Raw genomic sequence first — 24,692 nt, 5'->3', positions numbered from 1 at the left:
TTGTGTCCTGTTATTGTTATTATACAGGGGGAGCAGCCTGTGGTGTCCTATTATTATACAGGAGAAGCAGCCTGTGGTGTCCTGTTATTGTTATTATACAGGGGGAGCAGCCTGTGGTGTCCTTTTATTGTTATTATACATGAGGAGCAGCCTGTGGTGTCCTGTTATTATTATACAAGGGAGCCGCCAGTGGTGTCTTTTTATTAATATTATACAGGGGGAGCAGCCTGTGGAGTTCTTTTATTATTATTATACAGGGGTAGCAGCCTGTGGTGTCCTATTATTATAGTTTTGGGGATGTATCCTCACATTACTGACATTGACCAGGGCTCTATGGCTTGGGGAAAGGGGAGACTTACTGATTACTTAGTGTTTCATATCTGACGATGGTACATGTGTTCTCTGTAATGTAAGATGAGGGGATCTGGGAGTGTCACAGTGACATCACTGATATCTATAGTAATAATACAGGGACATGACTGGGGAGGTGACAGGATATGGGAGTGTCACAGTGACATCTCTTTTATCTATTGTAATAATACAGGGACATGACTGGGGAGGTGAGGGGATCTGGGAGTGTCACAGTGACCTCACTTATATATAGTAATAATACAGGGACATTACTGGGGAGGTGACAGGATCTGGGAGTGTCACAATAACATCACTTATATCTGGTAATAATGCATGGACATGACTGGGGAGGTGATGGGATCTGGGAGTGTCACAGTGACATAATTGATATCTATATTAATAATACAGGGAAATGGCTGGGGAGGTGAGGGGATCTGGGAGTGTCACAGTGACATCACTTTTATCTATGGTAATAATACAGGGAAATGACTGGGGAGGTGAGATGGTCTGGGAGTGTCACAGTGACATCACTTATATCTCTAGTAATAATTCAGGGACATGACTGGGGAGGTGAGGGGATCTGGGAGTGTCACAATGACATCATTGATATCTATAGTAGTAATACAGGGATGTGACTGGGGAGGAGGAGATCTGGGAGTGTCACAGTTACATCATTGATATCTATAGTAATAATACAGGTACGTGACTGAGGGTTTCTTTGAGTGTATGCAGTGATATTTTGTGTCTCCTCCAATACACAAAATTACACAGTGGTAAAAAAGGCATCCACAAGGAGCTGTACCCGTGTTGCAGGAGGACCGAGTAGGACCCAGAGCCCTATCATGGTGCCTCCATCTCAGTCGCTGATACAGGAAAGAGACAATGACAAGAAGATCCTGGAACTCACCAACAAGATGACTGGAGAGGTGACTGCTGGGAATGGGACATTATACAGTAACACCAGGGGATGTGTCTGGGTGATGACTGGAGAGGTGACTGCTGGAAATGGGACATTATACAGTAACACCAGGGGATGTGTCTGGGTGATGACTGTTTCATTGTATGTGTCAGGTTCCTATAAGGTGTCAGGATGTCACTGTCTATGTCTCCTTGCAGGAGTGGGAGTATATACAGGAACACAGGGGTATGTACAAGGACATGATGATGGAGAACCATCGGCCCCTCACATCACTGGGTAAGAGGAGACTGTAATTTATTGTACAGGTGGGAGCGGGTATGGTGGCCTCCTATATACACACACATCACCTGATAATCACATATATACAATGTACTCAGTCACTGTTTCTCCTACAGATGGACCCAGTAACAGAAATACCCCAGAGAGATGTCCCCATCCTCTTTATTTACAATACTGTACAGAGGAGAACCACAGGATCCCACAGGAGGATCAGGTAGGTGCGATTTAGGGTTTCAACAGTATACCAAAGTGGCTGTCACTATATGATGTGTTGAGAAATTGAGTGTGTCTTTTATTTTTCTGTTTTATCTCAATAAAATCAGGTATTATTAAAGAGTTATTGTTTTCTGGGTTATTTAGGGTGAAGAAAAAGAAGAGACATATGTAACTGATATAAAGGTTGAATCTATAGAGGGAGGAGAAGAAGAGACGTATGTGACTGATAATAAGGCAGAAGATATAGAGGGAGAAGAAGAGACGTATGTGACTGATATGAAGGCAGAAGATATAGAGGGAGAAGAAGAGATGTATGTGACTGATATCAATGAAGAAGATATAGAGGAAGAAGAAGAGACGTATGTGACTGATATTAAGGCAAAAGATATAGAAGAAGAAGAAGAGACGTATGTGACTGATATGAAGGCAGAAGATATACAGGGAGAAGAGGAGTATGTGAGGGTCGATCAGCTGTGTAAGGAGTAGGAAATCCTTACATATTCTCCTTGTTCTGTCACTACAACAATCTCTTATCCTACTCCCTCATCTGCCAGTGCAAACTAGAGGTAAATGTATCTGCCCAGTGGGTGAGTCAGGAACCATCAGCCCCTATTATACTCCTGCTCTCCCCCTCACATCATGTCACTGTGTGTTACCAGCTTGGAGATCTGACCAGTCTCTTCCCCACACTCTCTGGTGTATCTCATACATCAGGAGCCATGAGCCCCTATTATACTCCTGCTCTCCCCCTCACATCATGTCACTGTGTGTTACCAGCCAGAGATCTGACCAGTCTCCTCCTCACACTCTCTGGTGTATCTTATACATCAGGAGCCATCAGCCCCTATTATACTCCTGTTCTCCTCACATCATGTGACTGTGAGACTCTATGGGACTCTTGCTCCCCTCTTCACATCATGTACTAAGCTGAAAAATGCGTAAAAAACGTGTTTTACCGCATTTCTTATATGGACTAAGCATTCCTGTGCTTCGTCCTAGTGGGTAACGCCATATAATGCCTATAGGCTTCCTTTGGGGACACCCCCTGAGAGGGATCCAATCGGATGCCTCCCAGCTCCCTCCATGGCACGCGTGTCCTTCTGCACATGCGCAGAAGGATGTCAGGGGACTTCTGGGTCATAAACCCAGAAGTACCCTCTTTTGCAAAGGACAGCTCTTACTGGTAAGAGCTTTCCTTTGCTATTTTCTATGTACATACTGGCGAAATCGCTGGTATGTACCCGATAATTAGCGGGATGTACGGGATTGCGGTTGCGATGCTTAGTACATCCCGCCCCGTGTGTCTGTGTGTTATCAACAATCAGCTGCTGGTCTATCAATTACTGTACGATGGGTATCGGGAGACTACCACCAGCCACCTCACCATTGAAAGGATTACAGTTCTGCTGCTAGGCACTGGGACTAGTGCATTGCTGGTTGCTGTCGTACACTGGGAGACACATTACATTATATACATTGCATTTTTCATTAAAATCACAGGTATAAAATGTAATTTGTAGCACTGAGCCTAATAATGCACTTCACTTTCTTTGGTGGCCTAGCAGCATCTGGAGCTCTGCGTGGGCTGCCTGTTCCACAGTCAACTTCCCTGGGATGCGGAATGTCTTCTCCTAAACGGCTCCAGCTCATTTGCAAGGCGACAGCCACCTGGGGATCTGGTCACCCTGCCTTTGGATCCCGAATTCATCTAGAGAAGGTGGTTATGTCCCGCAGAGTCCTGGAAGTAAAAATTGGAGGGAAATGGAGCGATTGCATCCGTCTCTCCAAACTTCCAGGCACCGGAGGCGTGATCAACTCTGCCCAAGCTCTCATGCACTCCCCACTCTCTATTTGGAAAATGTAAATGTACACATTCGCATTGCTTGATTAACTAAGAAAACCAAGGTTGACCTACCCCTTGTGGTATTGGTTGTTGGAACTTTATAAAAAGAGGGCCTATGAGAAAGTTTTTATCCTCTGACCACCTTGAGAGGAGTGTACGTCTGTGACATCTTGTACTGTTTGCTGTGTCTTTGTAAAGACATATCCTATGAGCAATACATTTCTACATGCTTCAAGACGCCTGTATCTGCTTGTATCTTCTGACTACCAGACTAGCGCCAAATGCTACTCCTCTGACTGGTCCATAGTGAGGGACCGTAGGGAATTAACTGTCCAGGAGGTGCTTATGTTGGAGGCTGGGTGACACAAGCAGTTCCAGGTAGCAGTGTAGGTGCTTGGTGGTGGCAGCGAGTTACACATGAATGAAGCACTATGTACAAACTTCTGATTTGTACTACTTTCAGTTCACTTTTTTTTTTATTGAATTTTTTACATTTTCACCATAGATTAAAATAATGTGAAGCCTAACTACACGCTACTAAAGAGATAAAGGAAATACAAATTCAAATGAGGTCACAAAAATACAACATCTCCAGTGTAGAGTACGAGATGTCAACCAGTACCCGCTCCCCGATAATGTTCCATGTGACCTTAAAACATACTACAACTTAAAAAGAAAATAAGACTAATACATAGACAAGGTGTCACGGTGCTTTCGGATCCCGTCACTCACTTACCGGGTCCGGCAGTGCTGGTCGGAGCGTCAGTTCCCAGCACATCTCCTCCTCTTGGCCGTGCTCCTATAGGGCTGCGCGCGCTGCTCAGAGATGGTTTTAAAGGCACAATCACGACAATAGTGACGTCACTGTGGGCGGCAAATTTGAATTAGTTCTATATAAGGAAAAGCCTGGCCACTTCTCCTTTGCCAGATTATAGGTTCCCAAAGCATACTCCAGCGTTCCTAGTGATCCCTACTGGTCATTCCTGACCTTGGCTTTGCTTGTGACTTGATTCCGTCTCCTCTCTGGTACTGCGCTTCTCCATGACCTGTTAAAGTCTGCTCCCTGGTACCATCTTTTCCATATGGTTCTGACCCGGCTTGTCGACTGCAATATACACCTTCTTAGTACTCCAATCCAGAGTACACCAGCACCTGTACAAGGGAACCAAGTCTGAGGGCCGCGACCTTCATGTTGGACGCAAACAGCTGTTTGCAGGTCCCTAGTGAATATCACCGGCACGTTGGACTCCACTCCTCAATACTGGGTCTTGACAATCCCGAAGTACGGGCTAGCATCCACTATCCATCCATGAGTTGCGACGTAAGGACAAGAATAACCCACCAAACAGAAGAATGGAAAGTGGGGGCGAGGTTTGGAAACGGAATCAATATGACAAATTACTTATTTTACTTACATAATAGTGACCAGCATTAAGTACATCGCATCACCAAATCAGAAGATGCCATTAGACGGCGGTAAAAAAAACAATGAGTGCCTCTTTGGATATTAATAGGGTTAGACAGGAATTATTGCATACTGTTTGTGTCCTAGGGTAAGCGTACAGAGCATGGATCAATGCAATGAGTAATATTTGTAAACCCAAATTTAATTATGGATTCAATCGAATGGTCCCATGACACTTGGTGAAAGGCCTTTTCAGCGGCTAATGCTGAAATAAGCTTAGGTTCTTGACCTCCGGAGGATTCCACCCATCGAGCTGACGCAATCACCTCTAAATATTGCCCACTGAGTGACTGTCCCATATAAATCCCGTCTGGTCTGTATGAATAATAGTAGCGGGTACAAGCTTGATCCTCTTTGCAAAGATCTTTGTCAGTAGTCTATAATCAACATCAAGAGTTAGGTTAGTAAGAGCTAGGTAACTCCAGGGTTCTACGCAGTTTGGGGAGGATTTTAAGAATGGCAATATTAAAATATTCTGTGAGTTTACAATTTGCCAATATGGCATCAAAAACTGTAGTGAGTGTATCACATAACTGGGCAACACAATTTTGTAGTACTCCCCCATAAGTCCATCGGGGCTAAGGGTTTTGACTGGTTCTATATGTTGAATTGCAGACCGCACTTCAGTAGGGGTGATTGGGGCATACAACTATTTTAAGATGTCATAATCCAGCTGGGGAAGCCATAGTCCTATCCAGGAAGATATTTAGCCTGTGTGTCATTGTAAGGTTGGGTATCCACAGATTCATACAATGAAAGGAGACCCTCACTGGTTTCTATAGTAGTGTTTGCATTAGTGAATGCTCAGGGTTTTAATTAACGGGGCAAGTTGTGATCTCCTCAGGAGATTAGATAGAAGATGCCCTAATTTGTTTCCAAATATCTGCAATCTTTTTGGAAGGAGAAACTGTCTCCCATCTTGGACAGAGGACCTCATTCAGAGTCGGTCGTAGCGGCCGCACGGTCGTACGCCTCCGCTAAACCGCATGCGTAAAGTTCGCAATGCGCGTGCGCAAACTAGCTGCTACGATCAGAAATTTCTCTCTCCTTGAACACAGCCAGGTCGGTAGTTTGAGTGACAGATTGAGGCGTTTGTGGGTGGTAACAGGGGAAGGTGCTTGAAAACGGGGGAGTGGAGATCCGAATGCAGGCGTGCCTAATTATGCGAACGGCGTTTTATGGGAGTGCATAATTAACAAAATAGTGTCATGGCACACGTGACATGGGTGGTTTGTACACTGACCTGATCGTAGTGCTTAAGAGAGGGTATGTTCAACCTTAAGCTCTACGACCAGTTCCGATGGTCTCGATTAATCCTTATATGCCCGGATATGACGTGTAATGCCTACGAGAAGGGGGCGTATTTTTTGGTTTTACGGCCGCATCCTCCCCTTGGTCAGCCAGCTAACAATCCGATCTTAGGGACGAACTTGCGAGGGCATCATTTGCATATCCGGCCCCTTTTCCCTTACGACCGTGCAGCCGCAACGACCGACTCTGAATGAGGTCCAGAATCTCATCAAATTTTGGTGTTAGCTGTTAAGTAGGCCAACTTATTTCATGACAAGGGGGATGTTTTGTATTTGTTAAAGATGTCTGAGCAAGTTTATAAAAGTCCAGAGACATTGATATGTGTATGATATTATGAGGCCTCTAACAACTCCCTTAGAGGACTGCCAAAATAACAGAGGGTCCTGTCCTCCTGTTCATGCTAAATATTATGTCTGAACTCCCAAAAGGCCTCAACCTTTCCTCTAAATTTCAGAGATATGGAAAGATAAGTCAGGAATCTTTATCAGTCTTCGTGGCAAGGTAAACCTAGACTAACTGGTTCAATTTCTGTAGGCCAACACCCTTGGAAACAATATGTCAGCCGTCAGTATGTAGTCTATTTTCGACAAAGTGCTGTGTGCGGCTGAGAGGTACGTAAAATCTTTGTCCAAAGGGTGTCAGGATGCGGCCTGGGATCGGCCACTACTCACCTCTGCGCCGGTGTCCTTGGGCTTAGGTGTTCAGTCGCTGGGAGTGGAAGTGAGTAGTGACTGAGTATTCTCCCTGGGGTCTGCTAGGGCTTCCGTGCGTGCGTCCTGGTTTCTGGGCTGCCGAGCATGGGCGCAGCCATGTTGGTCCATATCACCTGATTAGTTTCTCCCAATGGTAGTCCTGTGGTCACTCAGCTGATCCAATGATCAGCTACCCAGGGGTATTTAAGTCTGACTCCAGGAACAGGAAACTGCTGTTCAACTTCGCTGTTCCAGTGACTTGTGATACTCACCAGTGTTGCTCTGTTTCTTTCCTTCAGAGTATTGCTTCAGCCTACTCACAGTTCTCTAGAGTTTCCTGCATTAGCTTCCATGCTATTCTCAGTCTGAGAGTTAGTTCTCTCCCAGTACTCCTGTCTTTTATGTTTCTATGCCTGTGTGTCTTGTAATGTGCTGCTAGTTCTACTGCAGCTTCTCTGTGTTACTGAGGTGTCAGATTACCTGCTATTACTAGTTAGCTCCCAGCTGGATCTCTAATCATTCCCAGTATATGCCTGTGTCCACATCTCTCTGTGTTTTTCTGTGCAAACCAGCACCTGCATATGTAGCAATTCTCAGTACATGTCTGTGTCCACATCTCTCTGTGCAAATTAGCACCTGGATTTCTAGCAATTCCCAGTATTTTCCAGTATTCGCAAGCAAGCCTGCGATTAGGATCTCTAACAGTGTTCCAGTATTTAGTTCCTTTCCAATATTCAAGCATTCAGTTCACCTCCAGTATTCTAGCATTTAATTCATTTAATATAGTTTCGGTCTTCTGCCATTCCCGGGTACCTGTCCAGAGGGCCGTGACCTGCTCACTTGGTGCGGCAAAAACCAAATCCCAATTGGAGGGGTCACTGGAGAAAACCACCAAGTGAGTTAGACTCCGCGATTCTGGGCAGGTCTAGCCAAACCTGGGTTCGGCTGCAACTAGGAGACCTAGTTACTGTCACTTCCCTAGTCATCCGAACTCCCAGCTCACCGTCCTCCATAGAGGAACATTTGCATCGGATCATGACAAAGGGTGTCTAAAGCTCCATTCATCTGTAAGTGGTATTTGATCCAGGAGAACCAACAGATCCTGGAGTAGAAAAGGAATCATTTCACTGTGAATTACCAAAAATCTTGACTTTACTTGGACTAAGAAGCCCCAGGCCCAACTCAGCTATATCAAAATTTTATAAAGTACAGCATTATTTAGCAATATAAAAAAGGAGGGTAGACGAAATCAACTATTAAAACAACATGCAAAAATGAGAACTACGGTTATTGGAATTATAGTAGCAAGTAAAACAGAAACTGCATAATTAAGCACCTTAATAATAGCTAAAATAGGGGAGTAACCAAAGCAATACAGTAAAGGTCAGCAATTGAGGTTTTAGGGAGACCGGTGAAACCTGAGCTGCAACAATACGAATGTGGGAGTCACAATAGCTTCCAGAAGCCTTCGCAACAGCCTCTGAAGCAGCTCCATGATGTGACCTGGTCTTTCCAACATCATCTCACGTCACAGAAGCGGCATCTCCCAAAGTAGCATTGGCAGCAGAATGCTCTTCATCCAAACAGGCCTGTGTATCCGAAGCCGAGGTGAAATCCTTGAAAGTATCCTTTTTAAAGAGACAAAGGCGTACATTTGAGACCAGATTGGACTAGACAGGAGCAAACGGGGAAACGTCATACGAGCCCTCGTGAGTTCTGGGGAGTAGTCCACGAGAATGTAGAATTTAGAGCCATTCCAATTCATCTTGCGCTGTCTATGTAATGCCGACCATATAGATTGCTTATGGTAGTAGTTAAGGCACCTGAAATGAAAAATATGTGGTCTGGAATTAGGTTGTGGTCAGAATGATCCTGTCCTAAAAGCACGATCTGTTACCAGATCAGTGCAGGTATCTTGTATATTCATTATTTCTGGGAGCATGGATCACAGAAAATGTTTAATATGGACTCATTCAGTGTTTTCAGGTTGTCCCACAATTGTTAAATAATTGTCTTGGGATCTATTTTCTAGATCATCCAATTTCACCCAAATTTCATAGTCAGACTTCTGTAATTTAGAAGTCTGTGATTTTAAAGCACTGATATCTTGAAAAATTTCTCCTAGCTAGTGTTCCACCACGGAAACCCTTTGGGCTAGTTGGATAAGCCCTTTGATATCTGTGACTGCCTGTTGTAGCTCTGCAGTCTGCTCACTCCATAATTTCTTGTTCAATGTGCCCATAAGAATGAGGGCCACAGTACCTGTGCCTAGTGATGATGGAGAGAGGCTTGGTGGGTCTGGTGGCTATCTCTGAGATCGCAGAGCTCTGGTGTCTTGAATTCACGGCAAACACAGTGTAGGTGGCATGGCTTTTCAAAGACTGGGACCACTGCTGTTTAGTGGGCATCAGGCATATTTTCGTTATTCTCTTTTCCTTGTTTTACAGAAAAATTGTTTGCAAATTTAAAGCAACTGCACTTCTCAAACTCACTAACAGTATGGAAATTACTCAATTTAATAAATAAACAATTTCCATGCAATTTATTTCCAGCTGATGGACACAACATCACGAAGACTTCAGAAGGACATCTCATTTTGTCTTCAGCTTTCAAAATGGAAGATAAAAGCTCCCGAGATTCTACAGGAGAACCCTCCATTTCCCTAAATACACATCCAGCACTTCACATTGCCGATCTATTACATGATTCCTCTAATCCAGAGGAATGTTCTCCTGAGAATGCGGATACTCTTAACCATAGTGCAGCTCATACAAATGATAGCGTATATTCCTGTCCTGAATGTGGTAAATGTTTTGTACGGAAATACTCGCTTGTTAGACATCAGAAACATCACATGGAGGAGAAGCCATTTTCATGCTCTGAATGTGGGAAATGGTTTCCAGAAAAATCATCTCTTGTTACACATGAGAGAAGTCACACAGGTGAGAGACCATTTCCATGCTCTGAGTGTGGGAAATGTTTTATACATGAATCACATCTTGTTAGACATAAGAGAGGTCACACAGGTGCGAAGCCATTTTCATGTGCTGAGTGTGGGAAATGTTGTACACAGAAATCATCTCTTGTTACACATCAGAGAAGTCACACAGGTGAGAAACCATTTCCATGCTCTGAGTGTGGGAAATGTTTTACACAGAAATCATCTCTTGTTACACATCGGAGAACTCACACAGGTGAGAAACTGTTTCCATGTGAGTGTGGAAAATGTTTTACACATGAATCACATCTTGTTACACATGAGAGAAGTCACACAGGTGAGAGGCCATTTCCATGCTCAGAATGTGGGAAATGTTTTATACAGATATCACATCTTGCTATACATCACAAAAGTCACACACGTGAGAAACCTTTTCCATGTTCTGAGTGTGGGAAATGTTTTATACAGAAATCAGATCTTGTTATACATCAGAGACGTCACACTGGTGAGAAGCCATTTCCATCTTCTGAATGTGGGAAATGTTTTATACAGAAATCAGCTCTTGTTACACATCAGAGAACTCACATACGTTAGAGACCATTTCTTACCAAAGCTACAGGCACCTAGTTATAGTAATGTTTTATCATTGCCATCCACAGACATTGATACTTTACTAAAAACTTTCAAATGCACATATTAAAAAGATAAAATTGCCTTTTTGGATTGCAGTACACAGATATCTCATACAGTGATGTGCAGTGTTGTAACCTTTTGCTACATTGTCGTTAACTGCCCATAGCCGGGAACTAGAATTGTAACTGTAATTACCATCTGTGTAGTATTTTACTACACAATGTCTCCAAAATGGCTGCCTTCCTGCGCTGTGTATTGGTGACATTTGTGCTTTACTTGATGTGATGTTGGAATGTGTGTAACTCCTTTTAAACATTAAAATATTTTCCCATTCATCTTAGGTGGAGATATTGGATACAGATAGTGTATAGAGTGACAGTTTCAGAGCTTGATCTGCTCCTACTCTATACCTCAATTTGGCTAGACACAGCTGAGGATTTGGTTGCAGTGCTACCATGACCAGCATTTTCTGCCTTCAGCCCCACAACTCCAGCCATCATGCCTAGATTTGCCCTTGACCATGTACCAAAGGCACATTCATAAGTTAAGCGACTTTTTCTGGAGTAGCTAACTGGGTTTTCAAGTCCAGGTCAGCCCCGGCACTGGCCCTTCATAGCTGAAGTTGGTGAAGAGTTCTCTGAGTTAAGGAGGGGGGAAGGGTCTCCGGTGCTTTCCGCTACTGCCCCACAGGGGGCAAAATAAATTTTTAAAGGTTTAAAGGAAGCCACCATTTGGACATCAACCATCTCAGTTGAGTTGTGGTCCTTCAGCATCTCCGTGGTGAGGAGACTCATTTAGGGAAGCCTACTAGACGGCTTAATAATAGGATCAAAGAACTTCCCCAAGCGATAAGGGGATTGTGCCAATGCTATAGCCAACAGCACAGCTCTAGCAGTGGTGCTATGGGTACAGGCTTTTGCACCACAAAGGAATGTACATGCACCTGCCCCTGCAGAGCCTGATAGTCTGTAGCCTTTACCATCTGGCTCTGCCTCAACTCCCCGGGACACTTAGTAACATTGAAGGAGGGAACAATCAATAATCGGCTCTGGTGGGGAAGACAAAAAAAAGGCAAAAAGCCGATTTGCAGACTGTATGAATGTTTTAATCCACCCATGTAAAGCAAAAATTTTTGAATTTTACGATTTTATTGAATATTTTATGGATTTGATAGAATCCTCAAGTTACAGACGTTGTTTTGATATTTTTATTTCTATCATTCATGTTTGTTGAGTTTCCATATACACATACATAATATACATAGGATAGGGGGTACAGAACAGGGAAGGGGTGCGATAACATATCATACATCTCAGTTACAGAACACAGTCAGTAATAAATGAAAGTAGTGTATAAAAGTCAGCATAGAGACCTTGTAAAACATCGTAGAGCTGTACATTGCCATAGTCCTTCATCACACAAACAGAAAACAAGTGTCACTTTCAAGTATCTGGGGGCTCAGTGGGGTCTGAGGGCAGCCTAGTTAATGGACAGGAAGATCTGAGCATATGAGCTCCCCACCCATCGGTAGTAAACTCAGGCCATGGGAATCAGTTCATCAGATCAGGCTGATGAAGAGTATGGGAGTCCGAGTATCTCCATTACAAAGTGGTAATGAACCTTGGACACAATTTAGTTGGTAAAGGAGACTTCCAATTCTGAGCTGTAGCCGCTCTAGTGGCCAAAAAAATATGGCCAAGACCATACTAACCATGCTTAGGTACCGTCTGGGGTAAAGGGAGGAGAAGCACCAGACCCGGTTCAGGTTTCACAGTTATTGATAAAACCGAATTTAAAAACCATCAAAAACTATGTAGTGACGCCCGGGCAATCCCAGAATACATCAAGCAAGGTACCAATGGTGCTACAATTATACCAACAATATTTAGAACAATGAGGCCAATTTGCATGTAATTTATTCAGGGTAAGATATAATTTATATAAATGTGTATGGTTCAGGCATTTGGACATGGTGTGGGTAGTTTTGTAAATGCTTTCATTGGGATAGGGTGAGGGACCGTTGGAGATTGGATTCACATTGTAGCTGAGCCCTACGTTATTCAGTCATAGTGGAGAGAGATAAGTAATGGTACCAAAATGAAATGACACCCCATGAGACTTCATTAGCCAACCTGGACCAATGTTGGGGTGGAGGAGGATGGAGAGTGCGGGGTAACTTGGCTATAGCTAGTATCCAGTGCCTGACTTTCAGAAACTTACAGGTGTCTGACCACAGCATCTACAGTTTTGACATAACGCCACAAAGGGTAATACAGATGTTGAATTCAGAAGCGAGTCCACCCTCAGTAAATCCTATTGGGACCAGGAAGAGAGTGAGAGATTGGGAATTAGCAGGGACACTGCATGCACAAATAGCTCGTAGGTAACTCCATATCCACATCCTGTTGGATAAACTTGTCCCATATTGATTATGTGTTCACAATGGACCGTAAGTGATTAGTAGGTAAAGGCTGTAGTAGATTAGGCGTACAATCAAGATCTGTAGGTAGATAAAGCAACATGAAAGCCCTTTCTAAATCCACCCATGGTTTACACCAATCCTGTAATAAAAAACGCCAAAAAGAAAAAAGTAGTCCATTCACTTGGATGCACAACAATGTCAATATAGGTATAATAATATTAAAATATAACTTTTATTGGATATACATTATTAAATAGACATTTTAAAATCAGCGAAGTAAAACGATAGAAAAGTAATGTACACATTCGCATTGCTTGATTAACTAAGAAAACCAAGGTTGACCTACCCCTTGTGGTATTGGTTGTTGGAACTTTATAAAAAGAGGGCCTATGAGAAACCTGGGTTCGGCTGCAACTAGGAGACCTAGTTACTGTCACTTCCCTAGTCATCCGAACTCCCAGCTCACCGTCCTCCATAGAGGAACATTTGCATCGGATCATGACAAAGGGTGTCTAAAGCTCCATTCATCTGTAAGTGGTATTTGATCCAGGAGAACCAACAGATCCTGGAGTAGAAAAGGAATCATTTCACTGTGAATTACCAAAAATCTTGACTTTACTTGGACTAAGAAGCCCCAGGCCCAACTCAGCTATATCAAAATTTTATAAAGTACAGCATTATTTAGCAATATAAAAAAGGAGGGTAGACGAAATCAACTATTAAAACAACATGCAAAAATGAGAACTACGGTTATTGGAATTATAGTAGCAAGTAAAACAGAAACTGCATAATTAAGCACCTTAATAATTGCTAAAATAGGGGAGTAACCAAAGCAATACAGTAAAGGTCAGCAATTGAGGTTTTAGGGAGACCGGTGAAACCTGAGCTGCAACAATACGAATGTGGGAGTCACAATAGCTTCCAGAAGCCTTCGCAACAGCCTCTGAAGCAGCTCCATGATGTGACCTGGTCTTTCCAACATCATCTCACGTCACAGAAGCGGCATCTCCCAAAGTAGCATTGGCAGCAGAATGCTCTTCATCCAAACAGGCCTGTGTATCCGAAGCCGAGGTGAAATCCTTGAAAGTATCCTTTTTAAAGAGACAAAGGCGTACATTTGAGACCAGATTGGACTAGACAGGAGCAAACGGGGAAACGTCATACGAGCCCTCGTGAGTTCTGGGGAGTAGTCCACGAGAATGTAGAATTTAGAGCCATTCCAATTCATCTTGCGCTGTCTATGTAATGCCGACCATATAGATTGCTTATGGTAGTAGTTAAGGCACCTGAAATGAAAAATATGTGGTCTGGAATTAGGTTGTGGTCAGAATGATCCTGTCCTAAAAGCACGATCTGTTACCAGATCAGTGCAGGTATCTTGTATATTCATTATTTCTGGGAGCATGGATCACAGAAAATGTTTAATATGGACTCATTCAGTGTTTTCAGGTTGTCCCACAATTGTTAAATAATTGTCTTGGGATCTATTTTCTAGATCATCCAATTTCACCCAAATTTCATAGTCAGACTTCTGTAATTTAGAAGTCTGTGATTTTAAAGCACTGATATCTTGAAAAATTTCTCCTAGCTAGTGTTCCACCACGGAAACCCTTTGGGCTAGTTGGATAAGCCCTTTGATATCTGTGACTGCTTGTTGTAGCTCTGCAGTCTGCTCACTCCATAATTTCTTGTTCAATGTGCCCATAAGAATGAGGGCCACAGTACCTGTGCCTAGTGATGATGGAGAGAGGCTTGGTGGGTCTGGTGGCTATCTCTGAGATCGCAGAGCTCTGGTGTCTTGAATTCACGGCAAACAGTGTAGGTGGCATGGCTTTTCAAAGACTGGGACCACTGCTGTTTAGTGGGCATCAGGCATATTTTCGTTATTCTCTTTTCCTTGTTTTACAGAAAAATTGTTTGCAAATTTAAAGCAACTGCACTTCTCAAACTCACTAACAGTATGGAAATTACTCAATTTAATAAATAAACAATTTCCATGCAACTTATTTCCAGCTGATGGACACAACATCACGAAGACTTCAGAAGGACATCTCATTTTGTCTTCAGCTTTCAAAATGGAAGATAAAAGCTCCCGAGATTCTACAGGAGAACCCTCCATTTCCCTAAATACACATCCAGCACTTCACATTGCCGATCTATTACATGATTCCTCTAATCCAGAGGAATGTTCTCCTGAGAATGCGGATACTCTTAACCATAGTGCAGCTCATACAAATGATAGCGTATATTCCTGTCCTGAATGTGGTAAATGTTTTGTACGGAAATACTCGCTTGTTAGACATCAGAAACATCACATGGAGGAGAAGCCATTTTCATGCTCTGAATGTGGGAAATGGTTTCCAGAAAAATCATCTCTTGTTACACATGAGAGAAGTCACACAGGTGAGAGACCATTTCCATGCTCTGAGTGTGGGAAATGTTTTATACATGAATCACATCTTGTTAGACATAAGAGAGGTCACACAGGTGCGAAGCCATTTTCATGTGCTGAGTGTGGGAAATGTTGTACACAGAAATCATCTCTTGTTACACATCAGAGAAGTCACACAGGTGAGAAACCATTTCCATGCTCTGAGTGTGGGAAATGTTTTACACAGAAATCATCTCTTGTTACACATCGGAGAACTCACACAGGTGAGAAACTGTTTCCATGTGAGTGTGGAAAATGTTTTACACATGAATCACATCTTGTTACACATGAGAGAAGTCACACAGGTGAGAGGCCATTTCCATGCTCAGAATGTGGGAAATGTTTTATACAGATATCACATCTTGCTATACATCACAAAAGTCACACACGTGAGAAACCTTTTCCATGTTCTGAGTGTGGGAAATGTTTTATACAGAAATCAGATCTTGTTATACATCAGAGACGTCACACTGGTGAGAAGCCATTTCCATCTTCTGAATGTGGGAAATGTTTTATACAGAAATCAGCTCTTGTTACACATCAGAGAACTCACATACGTTAGAGACCATTTCTTACCAAAGCTACAGGCACCTAGTTATAGTAATGTTTTATCATTGCCATCCACAGACATTGATACTTTACTAAAAACTTTCAAATGCACATATTAAAAAGATAAAATTGCCTTTTTGGATTGCAGTACACAGATATCTCATACAGTGATGTGCAGTGTTGTAACCTTTTGCTACATTGTCGTTAACTGCCCATAGCCGGGAACTAGAATTGTAACTGTAATTACCATCTGTGTAGTATTTTACTACACAATGTCTCCAAAATGGCTGCCTTCCTGCGCTGTGTATTGGTGACATTTGTGCTTTACTTGATGTGATGTTGGAATGTGTGTAACTCCTTTTAAACATTAAAATATTTTCCCATTCATCTTAGGTGGAGATATTGGATACAGATAGTGTATAGAGTGACAGTTTCAGAGCTTGATCTGCTCCTACTCTATACCTCTATTTGGCTAGACACAGCTGAGGATTTGGTTGCAGTGCTACCATGACCAGCATTTTCTGCCTTCAGCCCCACAACTCCAGCCATCATGCCTAGATTTGCCCTTGACCATGTACCAAAGGCACATTCATAAGTTAAGCGACTTTTTCTGGAGTAGCTAACTGGGTTTTCAAGTCCAGGTCAGCCCCGGCACTGGCCCTTCATAGCTGAAGTTGGTGAAGAGTTCTCTGAGTTAAGGAGGGGGGAAGGGTCTCCGGTGCTTTCCGCTACTGCCCCACAGGGGGCAAAATAAATTTTTAAAGGTTTAAAGGAAGCCACCATTTGGACATCAACCATCTCAGTTGAGTTGTGGTCCTTCAGCATCTCCGTGGTGAGGAGACTCATTTAGGGAAGCCTACTAGACGGCTTAATAATAGGATCAAAGAACTTCCCCAAGCGATAAGGGGATTGTGCCAATGCTATAGCCAACAGCACAGCTCTAGCAGTGGTGCTATGGGTACAGGCTTTTGCACCACAAAGGAATGTACATGCACCTGCCCCTGCAGAGCCTGATAGTCTGTAGCCTTTACCATCTGGCTCTGCCTCAACTCCCCGGGACACTTAGTAACATTGAAGGAGGGAACAATCAATAATCGGCTCTGGTGGGGAAGACAAAAAAAAGGCAAAAAGCCGATTTGCAGACTGTATGAATGTTTTAATCCACCCATGTAAAGCAAAAATTTTTGAATTTTACGATTTTATTGAATATTTTATGGATTTGATAGAATCCTCAAGTTACAGACGTTGTTTTGATATTTTTATTTCTATCATTCATGTTTGTTGAGTTTCCATATACACATACATAATATACATAGGATAGGGGGTACAGAACAGGGAAGGGGTGCGATAACATATCATACATCTCAGTTACAGAACACAGTCAGTAATAAATGAAAGTAGTGTATAAAAGTCAGCATAGAGACCTTGTAAAACATCGTAGAGCTGTACATTGCCATAGTCCTTCATCACACAAACAGAAAACAAGTGTCACTTTCAAGTATCTGGGGGCTCAGTGGGGTCTGAGGGCAGCCTAGTTAATGGACAGGAAGATCTGAGCATATGAGCTCCCCACCCATCGGTAGTAAACTCAGGCCATGGGAACCAGTTCATCAGATCAGGCTGATGAAGAGTATGGGAGTCCGAGTATCTCCATTACAAAGTGGTAATGAACCTTGGACACAATTTAGTTGGTAAAGGAGACTTCCAATTCTGAGCTGTAGCCGCTCTAGTGGCCAAAAAAATATGGCCAAGACCATACTAACCATGCTTAGGTACCGTCTGGGGTAAAGGGAGGAGAAGCACCAGACCCGGTTCAGGTTTCACAGTTATTGATAAAACCGAATTTAAAAACCGTCAAAAACTATGTAGTGACGCCCGGGCAATCCCAGAATACATCAAGCAAGGTACCAATGGTGCTACAATTATACCAACAATATTTAGAACAATGAGGCCAATTTGCATGTAATTTATTCAGGGTAAGATATAATTTATATAAATGTGTATGGTTCAGGCATTTGGACATGGTGTGGGTAGTTTTGTAAATGCTTTCATTGGGATAGGGTGAGGGACCGTTGGAGATTGGATTCACATTGTAGCTGAGCCCTACGTTATTCAGTCATAGTGGAGAGAGATAAGTAATGGTACCAAAATGAAATGACACCCCATGAGACTTCATTAGCCAACCTGGACCAATGTTGGGGTGGAGGAGGATGGAGAGTGCGGGGTAACTTGGCTATAGCTAGTATCCAGTGCCTGACTTTCAGAAACTTACAGGTGTCTGACCACAGCATCTACAGTTTTGACATAACGCCACAAAGGGTAATACAGATGTTGAATTCAGAAGCGAGTCCACCCTCAGTAAATCCTATTGGGACCAGGAAGAGAGTGAGAGATTGGGAATTAGCAGGGACACTGCATGCACAAATAGCTCGTAGGTAACTCCATATCCACATCCTGTTGGATAAACTTGTCCCATATTGATTATGTGTTCACAATGGACCGTAAGTGATTAGTAGGTAAAGGCTGTAGTAGATTAGGCGTACAATCAAGATCTGTAGGTAGATAAAGCAACATGAAAGCCCTTTCTAAATCCACCCATGGTTTACACCAATCCTGTAATAAAAAACGCCAAAAAGAAAAAAGTAGTCCATTCACTTGGATGCACAACAATGTCAATATAGGTATAATAATATTAAAATATAACTTTTATTGGATATACATTATTAAATAGACATGTTAAAATCAGCGAAGTAAAACGATAGAAAAGTAATGACAATTAAAATAAAGAGCTGTATTATCCTCTGTATCACGTATGTTTAATGAGATACTGTATAATTGTATTGTAACCATTAGAATGTCATTAAGTGGAATAAAGGCAAAAGTATCTGTATATGTTGTTATTACTGATCCTCAATTAATTAGTAGCATAAAAGCATGTATATTTATTAGATCTCAATACAACATATAATCTTTAATTGGGATGTAATCCTTATAATAAGATCCAGACTGTATGTCTTAATATACTGTATGTCTAAATAACACACTGATTGATCCTATGTTAGTAACCATCCCCTAGATACAGTAACAAATTATTTTACTTTGTTACAAAGTCAAAAAGTGCCCAATACCAACATCACAGCGGGCAACGGTATATTCCTGTACCAGCGTACAATCTCACTGCTACAATATTACACTGTACAACATCACAGCGGGCAACGGTATATTCCTGTACCAGCGTACAATCTCACTGCTACAATATTACACTGTACAACATCACAGCGGGCAACGGTATATTCCTGTACCAGCGTACAATCTCACTGCTACAATATTACACTGTACAACATCACAGCGGGCAACGGTATATTCCTGTACCAGCGTACAATCACACTGCTACAATATTACACTGTACAACATCACAGCGGGCAACGGTATATTCCTGTACCAGCGTACAATCTCACTGCTACAATATTACACTGTACAACATCACAGCGGGCAACGGTATATTCCTGTACCAGCGTACAATCACACTGCTACAATATTACACTGTACAACATCACAGCGGGCAACGGTATATTCCTGTACCAGCGTACAATCTCACTGCTACAATATTACACTGTACAACATCACAGCGGGCAACGGTATATTCCTGTACCAGCGTACAATCTCACTGCTACAATATTACACTGTACAACATCACAGCGGGCAACGGTATATTCCTGTACCAGCGTACAATCACACTGCTACAATATTACACTGTACAACATCACAGCGGGCAACGGTATATTCCTGTACCAGCGTACAATCACACTGCTACAATATTACACTGTACAACATCACAGCGGGCAACGGTATATTCCTGTACCAGCGTACAATCTCACTGCTACAATATTACACTGTACAACATCACAGTGGGCAGGCACATGGTTACTATCTATCTAATATACAATGTAACATATTCTCTAATTACTGAAATACATTTGTCAGAATTGATACAGCTCAAACTTTGATTGTACGCTGGTACAGGAATATACCGTTGCCCGCTGTGATGTTGTACAGTGTAATATTGTAGCAGTGAGATTGTACGCTGGTACAGGAATATACTGTTGCCCGCTGTGATGTTGTACAGTGTAATATTGTAGCAGTGTGATTGTACGCTGGTACAGGAATATACCGTTGCCCGCTGTGATGTTGTACAGTGTAATATTGTAGCAGTGTGATTGTACGCTGGTACAGGAATATACCGTTGCCCGCTGTGATGTTGTACAGTGTAATATTGTTGCAGTGAGATTGTACGCTGGTACAGGAATATACCGTTGCCCGCTGTGATGTTGGCATTGGGCACTTTTTGACTTTGTAACAAAGTAAAATAATTTGTTACTGTATCTAGGGGATGGTTACTAACATAGGATCAATCAGTGTGTTATTAAGACATACAGTATATTAAGACATACAGTCTGGATCTTATTATAAGGATTACATCCCAATTAAAGATTATATGTTGTATTGAGATCTAATAAATATACATGCTTTTATGCTACTAATTAATTGAGGATCAGTAATAACAACATATACAGATACTCTTGCCTTTATTCCACTTAATGACATTCTAATGGTTACAATACAATTATACAGTATCTCATTAAAAATACGTGATACAGAGGTTCTCAAACTCGGTCCTCAGGACCCCACACAGGTCACATTTTCCAATTCACCCAGCAGGTGCACAGGTGTATTCATTACTCCCTGACAGATTTTAAAGGATCCACAGAAGGAACTAATTATTTCACCTGTGATTCTGTGAGGAGACCTGGAAAACATGCACTGTTTGGGGTCCTGAGGACCGAGTTTGAGAACCTGCGCTGTAATGGAATGTGGATGCATACCTCTTGGTATCTGCAAGTAAGGCAACTGGAAACCCCCATGATGTTTAGATTGAGTTATATATGGATAGCCAGGGGTAGTAGGTTGAGCTCAGATATGTTAGCCAAGGATGCCAGAATCTAAATTCCAAAATAGGTCAAAGCCATCCTTTTCCAAGTAAAAGTATCATAAGTTTGCAGACCGAGGATGTTATACTGGGGTATGTTATTCGGAAGAGCCTCAGGCACTGATTCAGAGCCGGATGCTCTGACAGAGCGCTCGCTCTGAATCAGGGCCGGCCTTCTTGTTTTTTAGAGCGGCCTCCTGGCCGCTCGCATAGCTGTGGGTGACCACCCACAGCTATAGCGAGCGGCCAGGAAGATGGTTGCGATGGTCAAGACCACCGCGGCCATCGTGCTTACGACGAGACCCTTGTGGTAGGGTCTCGTTGCCGCAAGCCCCAGAGAGATTTCGGCTCTAACAGAGCCGAAATCTCTCCCACTGACATCACTCGTGATGTCAGTGGGACCGCCCCCAAACGGAGGCGTTCACATGGGAACGCCTCCGTTTGGGCAGCCACTCCCCCGGCCCACCCACCAAAGGGGGCGTGCTGTCACTCAACATCGACAGCACGCCCCCTTTGGTAGGAGACCCGGAGCGACGGTTTGCCCATCGCTATCCGGGTCTCATGCATGCGCACTGGGCCACCATCGACCAGTTTGCAAGCGCATAGCGCTCGCAAGCAGGTCTGAATCAGACCCTCAGTTTTAAGGAAGGGTCATCTCAAAAATTAAAACTGGGCATAGCAAATAGGTAACTGATTGGCAATATCAATGGGATTGAGAAACTTGTTACCATGGGGATTAAGCAGACATTTGATCCTGTTATGTGCCTGACGCCCCCAAAGCTTGCATGCTTGGAGTCTGCCCACCCTATAGCCAGAGACAGAACTGATGTATACATTTGTTATCAGCTAACTGCATACATGTAGAGGACAAGCTGTTTCCGAACCTCAGTAATTTGCTTTTTAAGGATAAGAGATGGGTGAGTTTGATTTTGTTCTAATGTAGAAAATGTAGTTTCTGGATCGGCTTGGGTTTGCACATGCCTCAGTCATAACCTGGAGCCCACCTGGATGGCCATTCCACAAAGCAGAACTTTAAGGGCACACCAAAAAAATGAAAATTGAGGGAACCGAACTACTCCAGATAAAATTAGATTTACAGCATTTACCACAGTAGGTAAAATTTGGAAGAATGGCGCCATACAAAAGGCCAACTGCTCATAAACTATAACAACCTTGGTATTATACAACCTAGAAAATCAGAACATCAAAAATTCATGAGAAACAATATGCTGTCTCTTGCTTTGCATAGGTGACCTCACTTCCCCATAGATCCATCTCTACGACCTGGATGTTTTGACGTTCCTCTCCTTCAAGACAAAGGACATGGAGGACTTTGGCCCTCATTCAGAGCTGTACGTTCTGAGCAGAGCGCACGCTCTGAATGAGGGCCGGCCTCCATAACTATGGAGCGTCCTCCTGGACGCTCGTATAGCTGTGGGTCACCACCCACAGCCTATACGAGCGTGCAGTTTGATGGCCGCGATGGTCTTGACCATCGCGACCATCGAAACTGCGAGCCGGAGCCTGCGGTTGAGGTTTTCAACCGCAAGGCCCGGAGTGATTTTGGCTCTATCAGAGCCAAAATCACTCCCAATGACATCACTAGTCAGTGTCAGTGGGCCGGCTTCTGACGGGAGGCGTTCCCTAAGGGAACGCCCCCCGTCAGGGAGGCACGCCCCCGGCACGCCCACCAAAGGGGGCGTGCTGTCAATCAACATCGACAGCACGCCCCCTTTGATCAGACACAACGAGCGAAGGAAAGTCCTTCTCTCGTCGCGTCTGGCGCATGCGCACGACGGAGCTCCCTCCGTCGTGCGCATGCTCAGTGCAGAACATCGACCCACTTGCGAGCGGACAGCCGCTCGCGAGTGGGTCTGAATCAGGCCCTTTGTCTTGAAGGAGAGACAGAGTAGGCCTGTAGGAACTCTCCTATTGTCTTTTTGGACAGACTCAAAATTCAAGTGTTCCAGTATCTGGCCTCATCCTCTGTTAATAAGCATTGAGAGTGATGGGTTGTTGCAAGGGCTCTCAGAGATAATGATTATTGCAATATACATGATTTCCCTTTTGTGGACATTGGTGGAAGAGAGTCCAATTAAAGCAATTGTTAAAATCCCCAGTTCAAGGCTCATTCAAGGCTCAATTGACCACTCAGTTTACAAAATTTTGTGCCCCTTGATTTTCTCATATGGTTTGGAAGGCCCAAAAGTCTGATGCATCGATTCATAAGCAAAAATAGTTGTTGATCTCCTTTTCTATGCAGTTTTATCAGCTTGAATGGTTGCCCCAGTCCTCACATTCCTTACGGGATTATAATCAACTTCTGGTGGTCAAAGATGAAATTCAGTTGGTCCTTGCCAAACCAAAAATTTGTTGACTTAACCAATGATTTTTTAGAAAAGTAACAAAGTAGATACATGCTGGCTTAGGGACTTAGGGCCTGATTCAGACCCACTCGCGAGCGGCTGTCCGCTCGCAAGTGGGTCGATGTTATGCACTGAGCATGCGCACGACGGAGGGAGCTCCGTCGTGCGCATGCGCCAGACGCGACGAGCGAAGGAAAGTCCTTCGCTCGTTGTGTCCGATCAAAGGGGGCGTGCTGTCAATGTTGATTGACAGCACGCCCCCTTTGGTGGGCGTGCCGGGGGCGTGCCTCCCTGACGGGGCGTTCCCACGGGAACGCCTCCCATCAGAAGCCGGCCCACTGACATCACTAGTGATGTCAGTGGGAGTGATTTTGGCTTTGATAGAGCCAAAATCACTCCGGAGCTGCGGTTGAAAACCGCAACCGCAGGCTCCGGCTCGCTAATTCGATGGTCGCGAATGGTCTCGACCATCGCGGCCATCACAAAGCACGCTCGTATAGCCTGTGGGTGGTGACCCACAGCTATACGAGCGTCCAGGAGGACGCTCCATGAAAATGGAGCCCGGCCCTCATTCAGAGCGTGCGCTCTGCTCAGAGCGTACGGCTCTGAATGAGGGCCTTAGAGCCAAACAGGGATCTCCAGCTACTGTGGCAATCAGGGATAGGCAACACACTCTCACTTACGACACAGTTAAGATGAATTATTCCTTTAGTCAGTTTTCTAGATCTCTTAATAATCTTCACTCTCACGACCAACTGAGCCATGGTTTGCTGATGTTCACACGGAACCCTTCTCTGCATTAGATGGACCCACTGATGGCATCAACTGACTGTACAATCTCTTTACCATTGGCTAATGAAATACATATCCTTTGGTAAATGAGATTTGAGGCACGGACAATGTAATGCTTTATGCGTGGAATCTATAGCTGCCAGGATCTGCCTGAATTCAGATGTTAGGGGGATTGATCTGGGCTCTTCACATGTAAGAGCTCACTCTTGGTAGATAATGTCCTCCTCACAGAAACCTTCATTGTGCGATATGTATTAATATTTTCACCACCCTGGGTAACACTTCACACTCATATTCCACACACAGCGCCGAGGTCACATCACTAGACTTGGGAAGAGAAGGATAGCACTAAGCAAACAATAGGATGAGGGGAACATCCTATCCCAAGTCTCTCCCCATTCCGTTAGCTTGCTCACAGTTGACCTTATTGTAGATATACTGTATATCAAATGAATATACAGCAGCCAAACTCCTCCTCCACCAATCTCAACCAGTATT

The 24,692-nt window shown here is 43.5% G+C and overlaps 1 protein-coding gene across 1 annotated transcript in view; it reads left to right on the top strand.

Annotated features, from left to right (window-relative positions):
• Positions 1–1,622: 1,622 nt before the first annotated feature.
• LOC148512044 (uncharacterized) overlaps positions 1,623–24,692 on the top strand; it is a 100,204-nt gene continuing 77,134 nt past the window's right edge. The window contains 4 exon segments of the mRNA XM_088482330.1: positions 1,623–1,767; positions 2,070–2,273; positions 9,629–10,603; positions 15,473–16,057. Of these exon segments, the coding sequence (XP_088338456.1) occupies positions 1,638–1,767; positions 2,070–2,273; positions 9,629–10,603; positions 15,473–16,057 (1,894 nt within the window). The 5' untranslated portion in view covers positions 1,623–1,637.

Source organism: Taudactylus pleione, unplaced genomic scaffold (assembly GCF_031769625.1).
Source record: "Taudactylus pleione unplaced genomic scaffold, aTauple2 ptg000285l, whole genome shotgun sequence".
Classification (NCBI taxonomy): Eukaryota; Metazoa; Chordata; class Amphibia; order Anura; family Myobatrachidae; genus Taudactylus; species Taudactylus pleione.
Note: the sequence above shows the minus strand (reverse complement) of the source record. Positions and strands in the feature narration are given on the sequence as shown.